The following is a 19,025-nucleotide window of genomic DNA, read 5'->3' on the forward strand; positions in this document are numbered from 1 at the left end:
GGAGTTGGAAAAGCTTCTGCTTATACTATCACAATTTTTTAAAATGAGTGTGTATATGTTTATTATGTAGAAAAAGTGTGCATTGTCATTTTTGTTTTCAAAATATATCTGTATGTGGAAATATATGTGGTACGGTTATATGTCATGTAAGAGGAGAATCAGTCATTAGAATAGTCATTGGTATTGTGATCATACACTTACTTAAACAGTATAACCCAGATGTGGAAGTTTCCCAAGAAGACAGTTCCTAAATCCCCGTCAAAGCGATATTAAGCTTTTGGTTGCTTTTCCCTAAAGAGATCCAACTTTACTACACATTATCAAATAATGGATATTCTAAAAGTTTTGTGGGGAGATAGGTTACCATGCAGAAAACCTTCATAAAAATCTCCTCTTGGTGTATATTTTTCTCTTCCCAACGTTACTCTTTAGGCCTCTGCTCACACATCCGGTGTCTTTGTTCCCCTACAGACTCTCCTGTCTCCCCATTGCCACTCAATTGTTCTACTCAATTACTGAGCCCTTACTAAGGGGCAGCAACTGTTTTAGGCACTGAGAACAAAGCAACAAACAATACAAAATCCCTGCTCCCATGGACCTTGTATTCTAGGTGGGGAAGAGAAAGCATAACCAAATAAACATCTAGAATATGTTCAGGTGGTCAAAAATGCTATGAAAAAGAAGAAAGCAGAATTAGAGACAACATGTGTGTGTGTGTGTGTGTGTGAGTGTGTGTGTGTGTGTTTATATCGGGTGGTCCAAAAATTCTTTGCAGGTAAGTGACATCTGGGCTGAGACCTCAAGCAAATAAACTAAAAAAGGGAGGGCGCTCTACTAATATCTGGGAGAAAAGCAATCTAGGTAGAGTGAACAGCAAATGCAAAGGCCTTGAGGTGTGAGTATGTTTGGTCTGTTCTGGGAAGAGCAATGTGGCTGGAATAGGGTGAGTGAGGGGAAGAGAGGTAGGAAATGGGAGCAGATAGGGCTGGGGAGAGCTTGTTGGGCCTTTTAGGCCACTGTTAATACTTTGACTCATGAGACAGAAAACTACTGAAGGATTTTAATTTGCAGGGAGCAGGGGCTGAAGCAGGGAGACTAGTTGGAAGGCTATTAGGAAAGTCCAGGTGAGAACTGATGGTGGTGTTGCACAGAGAGATACTGAGATGAACCAGTTGTAGAAGGAAAAATCAGAAATTGGGTTTTGGACATAGACTATTTAAAGTATACCACTTACATATCTCAATAAGGAAAATAAATGTCTAAAAATCAGCTGGCTCTACACCCTCTCAGAGGACATTGCCAGGAATTTCTATTTTTCCTTAAATATGGTCCTTAAGCCAGTCTCATCCTCCCCCAAACAGCTTACCGAAATAAAAATCTTCACATGACAAAGGTAAGTCTCTTTCAGGAGGCATTCTGCTGCTGAGGAAAGAAGATTTTTCTCCATTTTACCAATAATAACTTGATAGTTCCAGGCAAACAAATAATAAGTTATACTTATTGCTTGATTACCTTTGTATAGGTACTGTGCAGAGCACTTATAGTCAATGTATTATTTAATATTCAGAGAACCTCATAAGGTAGATGATGTAATTTGAGACAGTGGGATTTTGAGGGTAAATTAATTTGTCCAAAGTTGCAGAGCATGCATCTAAAGCCCAGGCAGTCCAGACTCCTGAGCCTTTGCCAACCACCATGCTACCCTGCTACCCAGGTATACTTATAGTGGACTCACCATCAACGGTGACTTGTATCTTCTGACTGGCTGATAGAGTTCCGTTTCCCTGAATGTTCACCTTCACGATGTAATTGCCTTCATCAGTGAACTGAAGTGGGTTGATGAGCAGAGATGCATTGGGTGGCATCATGGTGAACTTGTGTTGGTATTCCAAGTCCGGGACCACAGACTTATTCACAGAGCCCAGTAAGTATTTGGGCATTGTGTGGGGTCTCTCAAACAGCCATATGATCTGGATGTCTGATGCCAGAGTGTGGAAGCCATAGTGCACAGGCAGGTAGAGGGCCTGACCCCTGATGCTATGGATTGTGTGTGATGGCACTGTCACCGTCAGCCCCGAGCAAGTGCCTGCTGCAAAGGAAAGGAAAACTGTGAAGACCTGGAACCACATTTCGCAATGTAAAGAGGTCACTGCAGAGAGAACTTGATGGAGCTATAATCCTTTTCAAAGAAGAGAGATTTCTAGGTACTGTCCAGTCTAATACCAGTCACTTATAGAGGTAAAGTATTTTGTCTCTGAGACCTTCTGCATGTCAAAAACTCCACCCAAAGACTACTGCAGATTGAATGACTTCTTTAAAGGCAAGGTGAAAAGGAAAAGCAGAAGTTATTATCTAAGACTGTTAAAGAATAATGGAAAAAAGGAGAACTGGGGAAGATTATTAGTTCTAAAGTCCAATGAAAAACTTTAACAATATATAAAGTTGTGTGTCATATCACATCCTAATCAAACCATGTGATTTGAGAATATCAGAGGACTACTTCCTCCCAAGAATCTATCCCAAGTCCTTCTGAAAGGATTGATATCATTCCTGAATTGGGAATTCCTCCCTTTGAGCCAAGTCCTTAAATGCAAATATTCTGAAAAGAGTGGCATTAAAACATTATCAGTCAAGATCAGTTATTCCTACCCAGAAGCAGGAGGAATCTGGTTAGTGTGCTTGAGGAAGAGCAAGAGGCAGGTGAAGATGGAGCAGAGTGCAGGAGGAGGAGCATGGTATCACATGAGGTCAGCAGGTGGCCAGGGACCAGATCAGGCTGATCCGTAGGGTCATGGCAAAGAATTTGGCAATTTTACTCTCAGTGAGATGGGGATGGAACAGGAGAGTTGTGAGCAGAAGAGGGATATGATCTGTCTTATGTTTTGTTAGGTATACTCTAGTTGCTGTGAGAATGGACTGAAAGTGGGGCAAGAGCTACAGAGACACTACTTAGGAAGTGACTGTACTATAGACCAAGGTGGTAGTAAAAGATTTAGTGCAAAAAGGCTGGTGGTGCTGAAAGGATTTGCTGACTCCATGGTGGTGGGATACAAGAAGAGAAGTGAAGAATGACTCTAAGATTCTGGACCTGATCAACTGGTATAATGGGGTTGCCATTTGTTAAGATGGGAAAGACTACGGAAAGAACAGGTTTTGGGGGGAGGAGTGGAGGTCAGTTTTGGACATTTTGAGATATCTATTAGTCATCCAAGAGACAGTGTTGAGAGGACACGTTAGGCATGAAAAGTCTGGTGAGGTGGATTCGAGAGAGAATGAGGGGTCTTAAGGGACCTTGGGACCTGGATCTTGATCCACTGCAATTCCTATCTCCTGGGTGCCTCGATTGTATGTGCCTGTGCACTCATGGGTATCTCTGCAGGTTTTTTCCTGGTTTCTGGCATCTGGAGATTTCTATATATTTACTTTGAGTCATGATATATTGCTGTTTTATTTTAATAGCATTTCTATATACCTGTAGGGGAGTAAAGTCCTACCTGACTCAAGATACCATGCTGCTGGAACTCTAATAAAAAATCTTTGCTTCAATATCCTCATTTAAAACGTGGGAGGCAAGATGGTATCCACATCGTAGGAACATTTGAAATAGTGGAGAAGACAATGGGAGGAATTTAAATGTGGAGTGTTTTGAACAATGAGGGAAAAAAAGAGAATGGAAAGGAAATTGGAGACAATATATATAGACAACAATTTTGAGGAGCTCTGCTGTGAAGGGGCACAGAGATATTGGGTGGGAGCTGGAGAGGAATGTAAAAAGTGAAATCAAATGGTTTTTATTTTTTGAGCATAGAAGTTGAATACCATGTTTATAGCTACCGGGAATAATATACTAGAGAGGCAAATATTGGCAATGCAGAAGAGATGGGAGAAGGTGGAATAAAATTCTTGAGTAGATGAGAAGAGGTGGAAATTAGGGGACACATAGAGGAGCTGGCCTTGGATAGGAGCTGCTTATCTGTAGTAACATGAAGGAGGAGAGTATATGCAGGTAGTTTGGGAAATGTGGTATATTGGAATCACCTTTGGAAATATGTATCTTTTCGACTAGTCTGTGTCTTAGTCACCTTTATATTCCCACAACCTAGCATGGGGGCCTTGCACAAGAGCTCAATAAATATTTTGAATGAAAAATTTTTTATCCTCCTTTTTCTAATTTCAATCCTATTTTCTTAACTCAACATTCATTCATTCTCTGCCTTCTGAAATAATAGTTACCTAATACACAGCATGATTCAGAAATATCTTCTTTATATAATGCATATAAAGAAAGCTAAAAGGTGAAGTGGGGACATGCTAGGCTATGACCTTTAATCTCCTGTGTAATAAAAGAAAAAGAAAGCAGTCTGAGGTACCCTTTGAAACATGGCATTCCAGTTGGAGAACAAGGTATTCTTAATATCATTCCACTGGCAAACAAGCCAGTGGGAAAGGATACACCCAAGATATTTATGCTAAGAATACTCTACCAGTTACATTTTTTTCAACATGAAAGGATATTTATTGCATCATTTTTCATAATGGCAGAATACTGGAAGCAACCTAAAGGTTCACCAATGTGGACCCACCAGCTGCATTTTATAATTAGAAAATACAGTAATTTTTACAGTCATAACTTTTCATACACAAAATTCTTATCCTTCTTGATTGTTACATTTTAGAATTAAATAACAGTAATTATTTTTCAATTTCAATTTCCCCATTAAAAAAGTTTATCCTCTTTGATTACTTTGATTACTTCTCCTTTTCACCCTGCAAGGAATGGGGTCTTTAAGCTTCGTCTAAGGCATATTATCAAAGGTGATCTAACTTAGAAAAGGAAAGGTGGAGAGGTCTGTTTGTTTTTTGCAGATGACTTCTTTGGAGAAACTGAAAGATGTAGGCCTGCTCCTATGAGGAATCAGGATCCACCAGTAGCCATGGTTTTGGCCTTTGACACTGTATTAGTAGGAATGAGACCCTGGAGCAGGCAGGTAAGTTAGAGCAAAGAACTCAGGAGGAGAAAGCCCAAGGAGAAAGATCAGAGTTGGTTAGAGGAAAAAGGAACACCTAGACACTCAACTGAAACTAACCATATGGACTGAAAAGTAGGTGACTATATGGGAAGAATAAAGAAATACCTAAAACCTCCTTGGGCTCTGTATGTATTTGTGATTGACTTGTAAATATATTTTTCTGGTAATGGCCTGTACTTGCACATTCATCTTAGTGATTTGGATCATAACAAAGGAATTACAAAGGTATGAAAAGTTGTTCCTTTCTCGTAAGTGCAAGACAAAGTATGAAAAGTTGTTCCTTTCTGGTAAGTGCCAGAATGTTAAATTAGTTGTTAATAATTTTGAGCGAATAGAAAAAGAGGGAACTGAATGCTGGGAATTCTAGTGAGAGTTAAAGGAGTAATGGGTTTTACAAGGAAATCATAGGAGAGAGAAGATGAGAGAGTAGATCTATGTCTTAAAACTAGTGATGTTTGAGATACATGACACAGAAGCTGCCAGAGCAGGGTGGAACTCTCAAAGTCATGGAATTGGAAAGACATTGGGCATTTGGATGGGAGACCAGGACAGGAAAAGATTCCTCTTATTATATATGTTATTTGCACAAAACAAAATGTATTTACAAGCTTTTCATTGAAATTGGGGATAGGGAGCTGTTGTTCGGTTCCCATTATTATTAATTTATGTAAAAATGTAATTTTCATTGTATTTATTAAGTGTACTGCTGTCTCCTTTTTTCACTTGAGTGAATACTGAAATATTTTTAAGAGTTTCATGGACTCCCTTGTTCTACTTCTCCCATTTAGCCTGAAATAAGGGATTTCAGGAATGTATTCTCTGAACTTGCAGAGATTATTGTATTTGTCACTTTAATAAAGTTAAAAATCCAGTGAAATGAGAGGTATTACTAAAGAGCACATATTTGGGATAAAATGGTGATTGGCTAGTTATGTTATCTTAGATAAGCCATTTTACTTCCCTAGATCTCAGTTTTCCAGGTGTAAAGAAAAGGAGTTATGTTAGATGAGGTCTAAGGCCTTTTTCCATTCTCAAAGTTTATGATCTTGACATCCTGAGGCATATTTATCAGGGTAACAGTTGTGTACATTTAAAGGTGGTGGACTCCTGCTTAATTGAGAGAGGTCCCAAAGAATTCTGAGGTATTGAGGCATTGAGTGTTGGTTTGCTAATCCACTCATTATGTTGCGACATCCTTGGAGGAGGTCCTTCAGTAAAGTGGTGATTCTGTTTGTTATCAAAGAAATCAAAGGGTGGGGGGTTGGGAATCCAAATCATAGCCTTGGGAATGCATTGGGAAAAGCTGCAAGGCTACTGGCATAAAACGTAGTAATTGCCCCTGGCAGTAAGTAGTTTGGCCATTGATGTTATTCGTCCATTAAAGACATTTTTCAGTTCAACATAGAAACCACTGCTAGATTGAGAAGTAGCTTTAGATGACATGAATAAATTCTGGCCTATCTTCTGTACTTGTCATTTGGGGCACTCATTGCAGAAATCATTACCTTTTTTTTTTTCTTTGGTGAAAGGGAAAGAATATTTCTTTTTAATGTCATTGTTGTTGAAAAAGTTGGCTGAGCTTGTAATATACTAGAAATGGCTGGGAGGCACTATATTACTATGGGGTGCTAATATCACTAGAATAGAAATGTTGGTAACTTTCAGATCTTGAATCAGAATGTTGAGATGTAGATATGAAAAGACTGACTGGAGAGTCCATGAATAAAATTATGGAAAGCAAATTTTATTTAATATAGATACAAACATTGCAGCCCAAGGAAAAATGAGACTTCTTTAATAGAAAATAACTTTTTCTAAAATATTTTCAATAGTTGTTAAGTGTGGGGAAAACTGGCTTCTTGGGCTATTTTAGAAACTGCATCTTGTAATAATACCTTAAATAATACATTGCCATTGATATCTTTGAATATATTCAAAGCTTCTTCATCAAATTAACTTTTTTTCAAATATGTGTGCCTTTTCATATGTGTGTATGACAGTGAGAACTAGTGCAGCTGTTACAATAGCTGTTTCCTTAGAAACTAACTATACCATTTTTATCATTTACCATTATATTAGATAAATTATAGATAGCAAGTTATAGCAATGTCAGCAAGGATTAAATTTTCTTTATACAGTATCTGATTCAGCCCCCTGAAACTTTTCATTTTGCAGGATATGTGATATGATACAATCTTTACTTGTAGTGAACTTTGAGGAATAAACAGATAATTGGATGTCTCCTCTACATTTTGGGAACATATATTCTCTTGCTATTGATATATTTCCCACTACAGATATGATAAATCCATTCTGTCAAACAGTAGTTTACTAATTTAAAAAATATCTTTATTTTGAGAATTTTTTTGAGTGTTCCTCTTTAGTTGTATGAGAAAATCATATGTTCTAAAAATGTAAGTTTTAGAAAAATCAGCCTCTATATGAACAAATGAATTTCAATAAAATAAATGATATAAAAATTGATGAAACAAAAAAAACAAAAACACAAAAAATTGATGAAGTGTAACTTTATTTTGATATTCCAAATTTTGGACTTAAATGGAAATTTAATTTTATTATTAGATCCACTAATACTTACTTTTTGAGTATAAAAAATGAAAACTCTTAGACTTTTTGCATTTAAGATATTACACTAATCTGGAACAACACTGATAATCCCATACACAACCTGACATATAAAATGTCAGCATTAATGTCTCCTTTGGAGACTCTCTTAAACGGGATAACAATAATACTATAAAGGAGTACAAAGTATTAAGGAACACTTGAAGACCAACTGTAAAATTTATCTTATTCCAGAAACAGAGGACTCCCTAGACCAGTTTTACTGTATTGAATATAAACATCTGACTTCACGAAAGTGACCTCTAGCTGTATTTCAAAATAGTTGACATTTATTTTCCCCTTATCTTGCACAGTATTAGCAAGCATAACACAACTATTGTTGACTGAAAATAAACTCTTGCATCTTTAGAGAAAGTAGAAGTTAAGAAGTTGTGTTTTGAATAGGCTGTATAAACATTTTGGGCTTCAAATTTTTCAGATTTTTTAAAAAGAAAAATCCCCACGAAATTCAATATTTCTAAAAGCAAAAAGATTCTCACATTATGTGTAGTCTTTACAACATACTACCTACAGAGAAAAGTAAATTTATGAAAGGAAGGAAGTCTTAAGGGATAATTATTGCTTTAACTAATATGAATATGATACCCATTTTTCTAAAGTACATTTATTTTAATCAAACTCCTGAAACGTATTGTCTGTAAGTTCTTCCTAAAGTCAATTAAAAAAACACTGCTTATGAAGTAGCAGCAGTTCTGTCGCCATAAAATCAAAAATAAGTGGGGCACTGACACACAGGGTACTTCCAAAGCCAGGAAAATTTCACAAAGAGAAAGAGCCAGTTATGGAGGTTTAATTTTTCAAAAAATAAAAATCCATTTGAGAACATAAACATCATAAAAACTGGAACAATCACCACTATGGGATATTCAGACAGTTTTTAAAAGGAATTTTCAAACTATACATTTAAAATATGAGTGATATACACAATGTGTTATGAATTTGTATAAAAATCACATTTACAATGAAAAAGTAACATTATATAAGTGAAAGCAGGGCCCTAAATTACTGAAGAAGGCTAAAACTTAAATTACTTATTTAGATGAGTTGTTCTTAAATTTAAGGAAATGGTCTTTTTAAAATTCCTACCTGTTGCATATAAACAAACCAAGAAACTAACCTGACTTCTAAAATTGATTAATAGGAAAAATGGAAAAGAGAAGAGAACATTTGGTGAGAATAATGTAAACAGATAAAAACAGTGGGACTGTTGGACTGTTTAAACACTAAGGATAAAGAGGGGAATGAAAGAAAAATATTAAGATGCAGGAAAAAAACATTTTTAATAGGCTAGCCATTGGGAAAAGAGAAAGGCTAAGAGGATTTCTCAGAAATAATACGTTCTAACATGTTTCCCTCTATGGCTTACAAAATATTTTTGTCAATTTGGGACCCAATTTTTCCCCACATTTCATAACATAAAGTAATTTAAAATGCAGCAGAGTCAACAGTTTGCAACAATATCTTAAATTAAAACAATGGAAAGCTATTTTCATAAATTGTTTTGAGTTTTACTATATGCGGTAACAATCTAATGGCCTATAAGGATATTTGCCACCATAAAATGTATTAAAGTCTTTGAACCTTTTGTAAACTCCTTAAGGAGAAGACATTCATTAGATTTTAGAATGTCTTAAACTTCTAAGTGAGTGCTATTGACCATAAATGTTGTTCCAAGAAAGCAATAATGATCTATTTAATGAAACTTGTTCTTCTAAATGTTCCTGCTTCTTTCCTGGAACAAAGTGTGTTGTTATTAAAAAGGTTCTGAGCTGCATTTCCAGTATCTGAGAGAATCTACAGTCTGAAGTAAATATTTACCTTATGGACATTATAAAAAGTTAAAACATAATTCATGCAGTGCCTTACCTAAGAGAAGGAAGTATATTTTGCACTGAAAGACCCCACTTGTGCTGCTGAAGGGCTCCATGGAAGCATCCTGTCCCATGCACACAGTGCCCTGTTCTCAGTGGTTACTTGGTTCATGGACCAGCAGTTGTTGGTTTATTTGCTAGGGAAATTAGCAGTGAGGTAACAGACCCTATCCTGCCTCTTGCTTCTGTGATTTGAATACAGAATGAATGTGTATACAAAGGACACAGGGAGTGGGAACACCTGTTACATGCTCTGACTTTCAGAGCGGCTTCTTGGCCAGGAGCGATAATTGTCAGTATATTGTTATAAGTTCTTCTTGGTTATTAATGATCATATGAAGGAAAATATCCTTTTGGGTAACTTTATTGAAAAATAGTATGTTTTCATAATGCGAGAATATTGTACAATTTCATTAAAAACAAAAGTTGGTTGCCTATCAGGCCAAACGTTGCCATTACTTGGAATTTTTATTTCTTTTTTTTCCTATGAAAATTGTAAGGTATCTATTAAACAGTTATAAATCTTTAAGAAGTCACTAAGTAGCATGTGGAAATTATACCCAAGAATCAAAACAGAGTGCCAGAATATCTTTCAAATTGTAGTTTTTTTATGTAGTATTTCCTATAACATATGGCTACTATGGTTGTATTGAATCTATGGATCCATCTTGTTTTTAATAGCAATTCACGGGTGTGTTTCCAAGTGGGGCTGAAGCATGGAATGTGCATAATTATGATGAACAGCCTATGCCAACAGTATCTGAGGCCAGGTTTTCCCAACGGGAGCACAGAGGAAGTGAATCAATGACCCAGAGAAGATCTTGCCTCTACTATTGTGTCTAGGCTACAGCTTTTCAACCTGGCCTCTTCATTGTCATGGCAGCAGGTAGCTTGAACATTTCCATTTAATTTACTATGTTACTAGTTAAACCCCATTTTCAAGAAGGCCCTGGTCCAAGCTTTCCTCTATAAAAGACAGAGAGTAAATAACCAAATCTGCATCAAATCAAGTAAAATTCCTTGCACAAATCACTTTTAACAGTAAAAGTTACATTAAAGAAGTTTAATGATGAAAGAGAAGGAAGAACACTCCTTAAGTGTAATTAAAGATGAAAAGGGAATGTTAGTTACTTCAGAATCCAAGTTTGGAAATCATTTTTGCTTTAAGACTCCCAACTCTTCTAGAAGGGTTTCTTAAAGGCAAAGAGATTGAGTAATGGTTGGGAAACCCGAGACTTTTTAATAGGTCACTCCTTTATGATCTGTCTATCCTTCAGAAAAACTGCAAGAGCTTCCCCTGAATAATAACTATGCACAACTTTCTCTCTGCTATCTTGAAACCTTGTGCGAATGTATATTGCAACACTTATCTCATTGTAATTTAATTAATTTTATTGCATGTTTATTTTCCTCTCTAAGTTCCTCAAATACAGGACCAGTGTTGGTCTTATTCATTTATGTATGCTTAGCACCTAGCTTAGTGCTTAACTAAGTTGTTCTCTTGGAAACCCAAAATACTCCTTGCCCATGTCTTCTGATTTTTAGTTGATGCTTAATACTTGCAAATAAATAGTAATATTGGATTGCATAAAACATAATTTAGAAAGTAAATATGCAAGTTCTACGGATATCATAGGCTCCCCTATCCCTGCAACTTTTTAATCAATATTAATCTCCACCTCCCTTTTTAAGTAGATAAGCTCTTTCTGGTATTTTTAAAACATAGTGCTAGTCCGCGATAAAGTTTTTTGGGTCTTTGACAAAATGGGAGAAATAAATACAATGCAGTTAGTTTTTCTTAATGTTAAATTTACTCAATTTAAAGAACTATTCCCTACTCTGAGATTTTTCTTTTGTTGTATTTTAAAATATCGTTTTATGGCGTAAAGTGATAGTAGATGCTGCGTAAATAAATCAAATGCCAAATAAATCATAGTTGTTTTCTTTTCATGTCTTGGCACACATTAAAAGAAAAAGACAATACCTGTGTGGCACATCGTGGAGACATGTAGCCTAAACACGAAAAATGCCCTCTGGTGGCAGGTAGTATGCATAAAATCTTAACCTGCGGGAACAATTTCTGAATTCAGGAAATTTACAAGTTCTAGTTTAAGTTTAACTGTTGTTACTTTTTACATGCTTGTTAAAAATGATTTTAAATGTTTTATCATTACAAGAAATGTGCCACCATCATTATCTCATGTCACATCTGTAGCCCACTGGGAAGCTCTGCTTCCTCTACACAGCTCAGGAAAAAAAAAAGTCTAGCTTTACTGAATGTCGATCTTAGTTATATCTATTTTAAATGAGAAAACTGATTAACCCAAAGCATCCTATTTACATGACGATTACACGTGTGTATAGGCTTTTGTGTGTGTGTCTGCATGGTGAGTCTGTTTTTTCTGTCACTTCTAAAGTTACACTACATAGTTTACTGTCTAGTTTGTCTAAATTACAAGTAAGGCTGATGTTGTTTTATAAAGCAAAAGGCTGCTACATGAATGTCAAACATCCACATTCTTTACTTACTACTAACATGAGTGTTTTTCAATGATAGGAAAAATTGGGGAGAAAAAAGGGTGAAATGCCAAGTCATTGTAGAACACAGGGGATGAAGACCTGGGGAAAGAATGTGCTGTCTCTTAAGCAATGAATCAGGAAAAGACTGGGAAATACTGGGTAGAAGATGGGGAAAGGTGGAAAACAAAGAAGCCTTGAGAAGCAGGAGAAGCCTATTTTTGTCTAATTCTTTGCAAATTGATAATTTTAGTCTCTCAACTAAGTTACCTTTGTGAAAGAATGTTTTACCCTTATTTTCACTCTTGCCTAGATGCTTGGGAATTTGTCATTTTTATGAATCCAGGTAGTGCATATATGTTTTTTTTTGCCCACCAGTATCCATTCCTTTCTTTTTTTTCTGACCTCCCCTGCCATCTCCACCATTGCATGCAATCTAATAGGAACCTCATTAAAGTTCCACTGCCCTGGCTGAACTATGCCAATAAGGTTCTCTCTCCTATGAATCTGAATGTGTTAATTGCCTCAAGGGTGGAACGTGTTGCTGCTGATCCAGCCAGTGGCAAAATCTTCAAGTTACTCCCTATTAGTTCTTCCTGAATCTCCAGAGCTGCTTGTTTCTGGCTTTCTGAAGTCTAGTAATTGAGCTTTTTCTTTTATTTAGGGAGCGACCACATAGCCATATAGCCTTCTTTAAAAAAGTTCTCCTCCTCATTCCGACAATGTAGGTTTGTTGCTTGCAATCCAAGAAATCTGATTGATCATCTCTCTCATTTAACCCAGTTCTCTTATCCTTGTCAAGAATGTAACAGTAATGGCAGGTAATGTGGATTGAATTGTGCATCCCTTTTGGAAATGTTCTCAGTCTTGGTCAACATTCTAGTGATGTGGACTCTTTGTAAATAAGATATCTATAAGCTGTTACTTTGGTTAAGGTGTGGCCTACCAATCAGGTTGGGTTTTAATCCAAGTTACTGGAGTCCTTTAGAGCAGAGTGAAAGCCAGACAGGGGAAGGGAGAAGACATCGACATGTGCATTGCCATGTGATGGAAAAGCTAAGGACCAAAGATTGTAGGCAGCCAGCCCAGAATGCTATTGTCTTCTCGGAGAAAGCATCACCTTGCTAATGCCCGGATTCCAGACTTCTCCTGGCTCAAAACTGTGAGCCAATAAATTCTCATTGTTTAATCCAACCTGCTGCATGGTATTTGTTTTAGCAGCCGGAAAACTAATACAGCAGGTCACAGGAAAGAGTTGACTGTTATCACATACTCCTATTCCTGTGTTAGTATTGACTCCTATATAGTTAAGTCTACAATACTGCCTCCAGAAGCCTACATCTATCTGATAGGGCTGCTAAAAGACTATGCAGCAATGTCTTCTTCCTGGGCCTCAACCTAGGTCGCTCCTTCACCTGCAACAAGCATTCTGTTTTCTGCTATTGGCTGCTCAGGAAGTGTAGTCACATTTTATTTTCCTGATCAATCTAGGATTTCAGCTTTTATTTAAGCTTCCAGAGACTCCTCGTGTTTGGGCCATCAAAAATATGCCCTTGCTCCACTTTCTGCTAATGCTACTGCCCTGAATCAGATTAGCTCACTTACTCTCAGTCCTGGCACTCCAATCTGCAAAAATGGGGCCGGCACTCCTTTACCAAGGGACAATCGTCACCAAGCTTTCCTTAAGATTTGTTGGCTGGCCATCCCAACTTTCCAATAGTTTGCTCTGGCCTACTGCTAGCAGCCCCCAGGGAAATGTGGAAGTCCTGAATAAGAAAAATAAATCTTAGATTTTTAAAAATGGAAATGAAATAACAATCTCCACCTTTTTAAAAGGGCACTTTGGAGCTGTAGGTTTTTGTTTGTTTAATTTTCTTTAAGGAAGCAAAACATGTACTATATGGATGGCTTGGATATTTTCTATAGTGTTAGGGTAAGTTGAATTGAAATACATAGTAAATTTAGATAACAACACTGATATATTTTACATGTTTTCAATATTCAATATTTATAGCTGTTGAACTTTTAGAAGCCTGGATTGTCCATTTCTCCAGTTTATTAAAAAAAAACTAAAATGTTAAGTGTATTAGAGTAAAACAAATTTTAATGTTTTCTCGCTTTCTCAGCATCAAATAGATATAGACACATTCATTTTCCAAAAATTGACTGATTTGAAAAGACAAATACTGGAACAAAAAGAAATTTTTTTTTTGTCACCTGCAATTTTGTGTATTGAGGATGTGAGGGAGAAAATTCTTGGTTTTGGTCTGAGTCCCAACCCTGGATCAAGCTCTAATAAAATGTGTGGCCTAAAAACCTTCTATGTATGAATTTTCTCATCTCTAAAGAGTGGATTTGAAATGTTGGAGCTGGGCAACCTTTATGAATCACTGAAAATCTTCACCAACCCACCAACCCCAAAGAAAACCACCATCACCTCCACACCACCACCACAATAGCACACTCCTCAGGTGAATCTTAACAGACAGGTTTGACAGGTTTGAGAACCACTGAGCTTGGATCACCTCTAAGATATGCTTTTCAACTAAAATTAACTCCTTGAGGAACAGAAACCGTACCTTATTAATCTGAAGTGCTTAGTGTAGTGTTTGCCTTGTGCCCAACACTCAAAAATGTTTGCTGAATTGGGTTTCATTTTATATGCTAATATGGCTGGCAGTTTCTCTGTCCTTTAACACGTTTAAAGACTTCTGAATAATGAAGATTTTCACAAATTAAGAACTGCCAGGCAATTAAGATTAATTAGAGAGGGTAAAAAATGAACTATGCTAGGGTTGTCCTAAAGAGACCTGAATTTATTTAAGGGATTAGAAATTATAAGGTCAGAGTAGCAAATAGGCTAACACATAATTTAAAAAAAAATTAAGTACAATGATAGAAATATGCACAGGGTGGTTCTGTTGGCACAGAGAAATTTACAGAATTATGACTGATAATACCTTATAACTGTATGATGTTTTACAATTTATAAAGTACATTCATCTACATCATCTCATTTATCCTTACAAAATCCTAGGTCAAATATTACTCCCTTGTTTGTAAAATTTAAATTAATAAAACTTTGAGAGGTCAAATAACAGAATTTCAGAGTTGGAACTGACCTCTATATTAGTGTCTCACAAACTGGTTATTTGCAAACCACCTTTTTTTTTTATATTATATCTTAAGCCATCCTTACTATTGCTTACCTAATTTTTTTCATGAGGGTGACACACGTTAACACATTTTTTAGTTGCTTAAGAAATATTTTTGAAATCATGGGCCTATTTTTTTCTCTAAATAACATTAAAATAAATGTAAATATGAAAAAAAGTGGCACCACTCTTCAGCACAATACACAAAATTCCTATTTAAAATAACATCTGGATAATCAGTTTTTCAGTTTCTGCTTGCACGTCTGCAGTAATCTTAGGCAAGTTATTTCTACGTGCCTCAGTTTCCCCACGTTACAAGCAGGGATAATAGTACCAATCCCACTCGTGTGGATAAATGAGATAATGCATGTAAAGCTATTAGCAGAATTCCCAACACTCTGTATCTCTCAGTGTATGTCAGCCGCTAGTTTTTTAGTCTTCTCATATTTGGAAAGTTCTTTATTAAATTGCGTCCCAAACAACTTCCTTATTACTTTCCCAATTTAAATAAAACTGCTAGAAGTTGAAAAGAGCACTTTAGAGTGACAGGTGTATTTACTTTCACTGTCATGTTTTCCGTCTTGACTTGCCTTAGCTCACACACGTAGGAAACGATGGGTCAAAATCCTTTGATTTCAGGGCGATTGCAGAGGATACCAAAACTGAGGAAGAGCAGTCCTAACTTTGGCCAGCAGCCTTCGGGCAACCCTGGACCACACCTTTCCTCAGGTAAACCGCGCGCCACCTGAGGAGTCCCGAATTCTCAGGTCACTTCTTTGAGTTAGCCTTCCCTTGAATTCTTACTCCTTCATGTCAGTCCCACGATCTCCCGCCCCGCCCCTCTAGAACAAGTGGAATCTTCTCCATCGCACCCCTCAGGGGCGTCATGTCAGTCTGGTTTATTTGTACCCTCAGAGTGTCCGTCCGCTCAGGCGGAGCTGCCAGAACGAGCGCCTCTGGAAACCGGCGATCTCCGCGGTCACTCAGAGCAACAAGATTTTCAGGTTTAACAGAAGCACCCGCTGTCTTACTGGGAAATGTAGTGCCTGGCCTGGCCTTTTCCCTTCATTGCAGGTGCCAGCGACTGCCGGAAGACTACACTACCCAGCATGCCCTAGGCAGGGACGCATGACCCCGGTCGGCGACTCCACGTGACCACGCACTATGGCTTCTCTGTATTGGGGCCAGCAATCGGGTTGTCCATCGGGATTTGTTAGTTCTTAGTGGCAGCGTATCCCTTCACGATTTCGACATGCAAAAAATCAAGTCTCTTATGACCCGACAGGTAAGTTGCTGCTGCTAGAGTAAAGGCCTCTTTCACCTCCCCTGGGGGAGAAGGAGCCGAGACGTTCTGTACCTGGGCCGCGGCCGGCGTGATCCTAGCGTTAGGTGGTGGCAGGTGTCAGTACAGGGGAGCCCAAAGCATACTCTGGAAAATAACCTGGGGTACCTGGATCCGAGCCCTACTTGAGCAGGCAAGCGGCTTCCCAGAAAATCCTTCAGAGGATGCCAATGAGGGAGTTACAGGTTATATCGTTGTGTCCCTTCCTCCTGTCTTTCCAGTGACAACCCCAGCTGCTCCATAGGGTATCCGAACTTAAGCAAACTGCCTGTTGTCTGTGAGCAGGTGGCCTGGATAGGGAGCGGGCGTGTGCAATAGAAATGACTTGGGAAGAGTGAAAAAGTGGATAATTCGAAAATAGGATTGGTAGCTTTATGACTTTGGGCAAGTCCCCAGACCTTGTAGCTTAAGTTTCCAGATGTGAAAATGAGAATAATAGTATTTTTATTCATCCTTTGTCACAGTTCTGTTGTGAGGGTCATTGATAAAATAATTTATGTGAAAGTTCTTTGTGAAATGCTACATTTTTGTTGTCAATGTTGTGACGAAATATTGGTCTTATTTTCATTCATGATTAAAAGTGTTGGCTATTTTTTTTACCATGAAATTTAAGAACTTCCTAATAATGTGACGTTTCCTTCAAACGAGAAGGGCAGAAATTTCCTCTTATGTCCTTCTGACCGTGTTTTGGTTTTAGATACCCTTTATTTCAACTCTAATATTTCACTAGAATTGGCCATTCTTTATTCTTTTAAAATTAAAGAAACATAATTTGGATTAGAGTTTTAGATCAATGTAGTTTTGACAGTCTTGGAGAATGTAGAGGGCAGTCTTTTAGTGAAAGGTTCATTTGTGTTTTTTGTTGATTAAATAAATAATACAAGTTCTAAATTCTTATTTGAGAATTCAGAACTTGAGAGAGATCTGAATAGATTATGAATTGCAAATTTTTGGTGAACAATACATAAATAGCCCTTGTGTGATTATTTTACTGCTGTAGCATCTTCTGTTGTTAATGTCATGAAAATAGAATTAAAAAGTTTGTGAATAATAAAAAGATTTGAGTAAATCGGAATTTGTTGAGTGCTAGTATTATGTTTCATACCACTTCTTACTTGGAAATGAGTAAGTTTGGGTTCTGCCGCATCCCATAAGAGCTGTGTTACCTTGGGCAAGTCACCAAACTGTTTTTTTTTAAATGCAATTTTATTCAGATATATTCACATAACATACAATAATTCAAAGTGTACAATCAGTTGTTCACATTATCAAAATATAGTTGTGCATTTGTCACCCCAATCTTTGAACATTTTCATTACTCCAAAAAGTAAAATTAAAATTAAAATAAAAAAGAACATCGAAAACATCGCATTCCCCTCCTCACCCCCTTTGTTCATTCATTTTTTTAATACAGTTTTATTGAGATATATTCACACACCCTACAGCCATCCACAGTGTACAATCGATTATTCACAGCACCATCGTACATTTGTGTGTTCATCACCAGAATCAATAGTTGAACCTTTTCCTTACTCCAAAATAGAAAGCAAAGTGCGCCAAACTGTTTTGAGCTTCTATTTCCATATCTTTCAAATTAAGGAGTCTGCTAGTGTTGTTTAAATGACATGATGAAGTTATAGAGATAAGTAAAAAGAGTTAACACCATTTCTAGGCCTTATCAACAAAATGCTTGATCATAAAGGTAATTTCCATGGCTATATTGATGGTGACAGAATGAGAAAACTGGAAGCAGGCTGTTGCAGTAATTCAAGCAATAGATAATTTCAGGTTGACTTTGGGAATTCTTTTTTTTTTAAACAATATACATTTTTGTACATTATACTACGAGTACCCCTCAACTGCCTCTGGAATACTGAATTTGGACTTTTGTGCACCAGCTAAATTTTGTGCGCTCTTGTGTTGTTGCTTGCTGTGCACTTCAGTGTAGTCAACACTGTCATTGTTGTAAAGAACTGTTGATTGGTTTATTATTTCTTGACCTTATTTTGTAAAAATGAGTAGAAGAAAAAAATACAAAAGTCCAGTTTCCAGTGATAATAAGTGTATGTCTCCTAAATGCAATGAAATTATGCTGAAAATGGTAACTCTTAAGCCTTAGTTGCTTATTGGACTTAAGCAGATTAAATATGTGTTTAGTTGAGATGGAAAAAAATACTAAAGAATATATATGAATGCTGGAACTACATTATGTAAAAAGTGAGGTAAAATTGGGAGTGTCACAAATGTTTAATTCATTGTAATTACATATAAGTTTATGACTTGCCTTTCACATATTTGATCATTAATGCACAGTTTCTTGAATCTATGGAGTATAAAAGCCGGGTGCTATCTAGAATTACAGTGGGATTTTTGATCAGTACTGTTTAATTAAAACACTGAATTGGTTTAAATGCAGTATTACAAATAAATACACACAGAGATGATTTTTTTGTGTGAGGCTTTA

At 36.9% G+C, this 19,025-nt stretch overlaps 2 protein-coding genes across 7 annotated transcripts in view; one reads left to right on the top strand and one right to left on the bottom strand.

Annotated features, from left to right (window-relative positions):
- The window catches only part of HEPACAM2 (HEPACAM family member 2), a 42,215-nt gene extending 32,585 nt beyond the window's left edge, over positions 1 to 9,630 (bottom strand). For 2 of the 4 annotated variants that reach the window (XM_037837486.1, XM_037837487.1), the window contains exons 1-2: positions 9,543 to 9,630; positions 1,736 to 2,089 (exon numbers count right to left, since the gene is read on the bottom strand). In XM_037837486.1, the coding sequence (XP_037693414.1) occupies positions 1,736 to 2,089; positions 9,543 to 9,621 (433 nt within the window). In that variant the 5' untranslated portion in view covers positions 9,622 to 9,630. The remainder of the gene's footprint in view (positions 1 to 1,735; positions 2,090 to 9,542) is intronic. The other 2 variants (XM_037837488.1, XM_037837489.1) reach the window with 1 other exon arrangement.
- Positions 9,631 to 16,364: 6,734 nt separating this feature from the next.
- The window catches only part of VPS50 (VPS50 subunit of EARP/GARPII complex), a 203,689-nt gene continuing 201,028 nt past the window's right edge, over positions 16,365 to 19,025 (top strand). For all 3 annotated transcript variants that reach the window (XM_037836677.1, XM_037836679.1, XM_037836678.1), the window contains exon 1: positions 16,365 to 16,504. In XM_037836677.1, coding sequence (XP_037692605.1) covers positions 16,472 to 16,504 — 33 coding nt within the window. In that variant the 5' untranslated portion in view covers positions 16,365 to 16,471. The remainder of the gene's footprint in view (positions 16,505 to 19,025) is intronic.

This window comes from Choloepus didactylus, chromosome 5 (genome assembly GCF_015220235.1).
Source record: "Choloepus didactylus isolate mChoDid1 chromosome 5, mChoDid1.pri, whole genome shotgun sequence".
Taxonomy (NCBI): domain Eukaryota; kingdom Metazoa; phylum Chordata; class Mammalia; order Pilosa; family Megalonychidae; genus Choloepus; species Choloepus didactylus.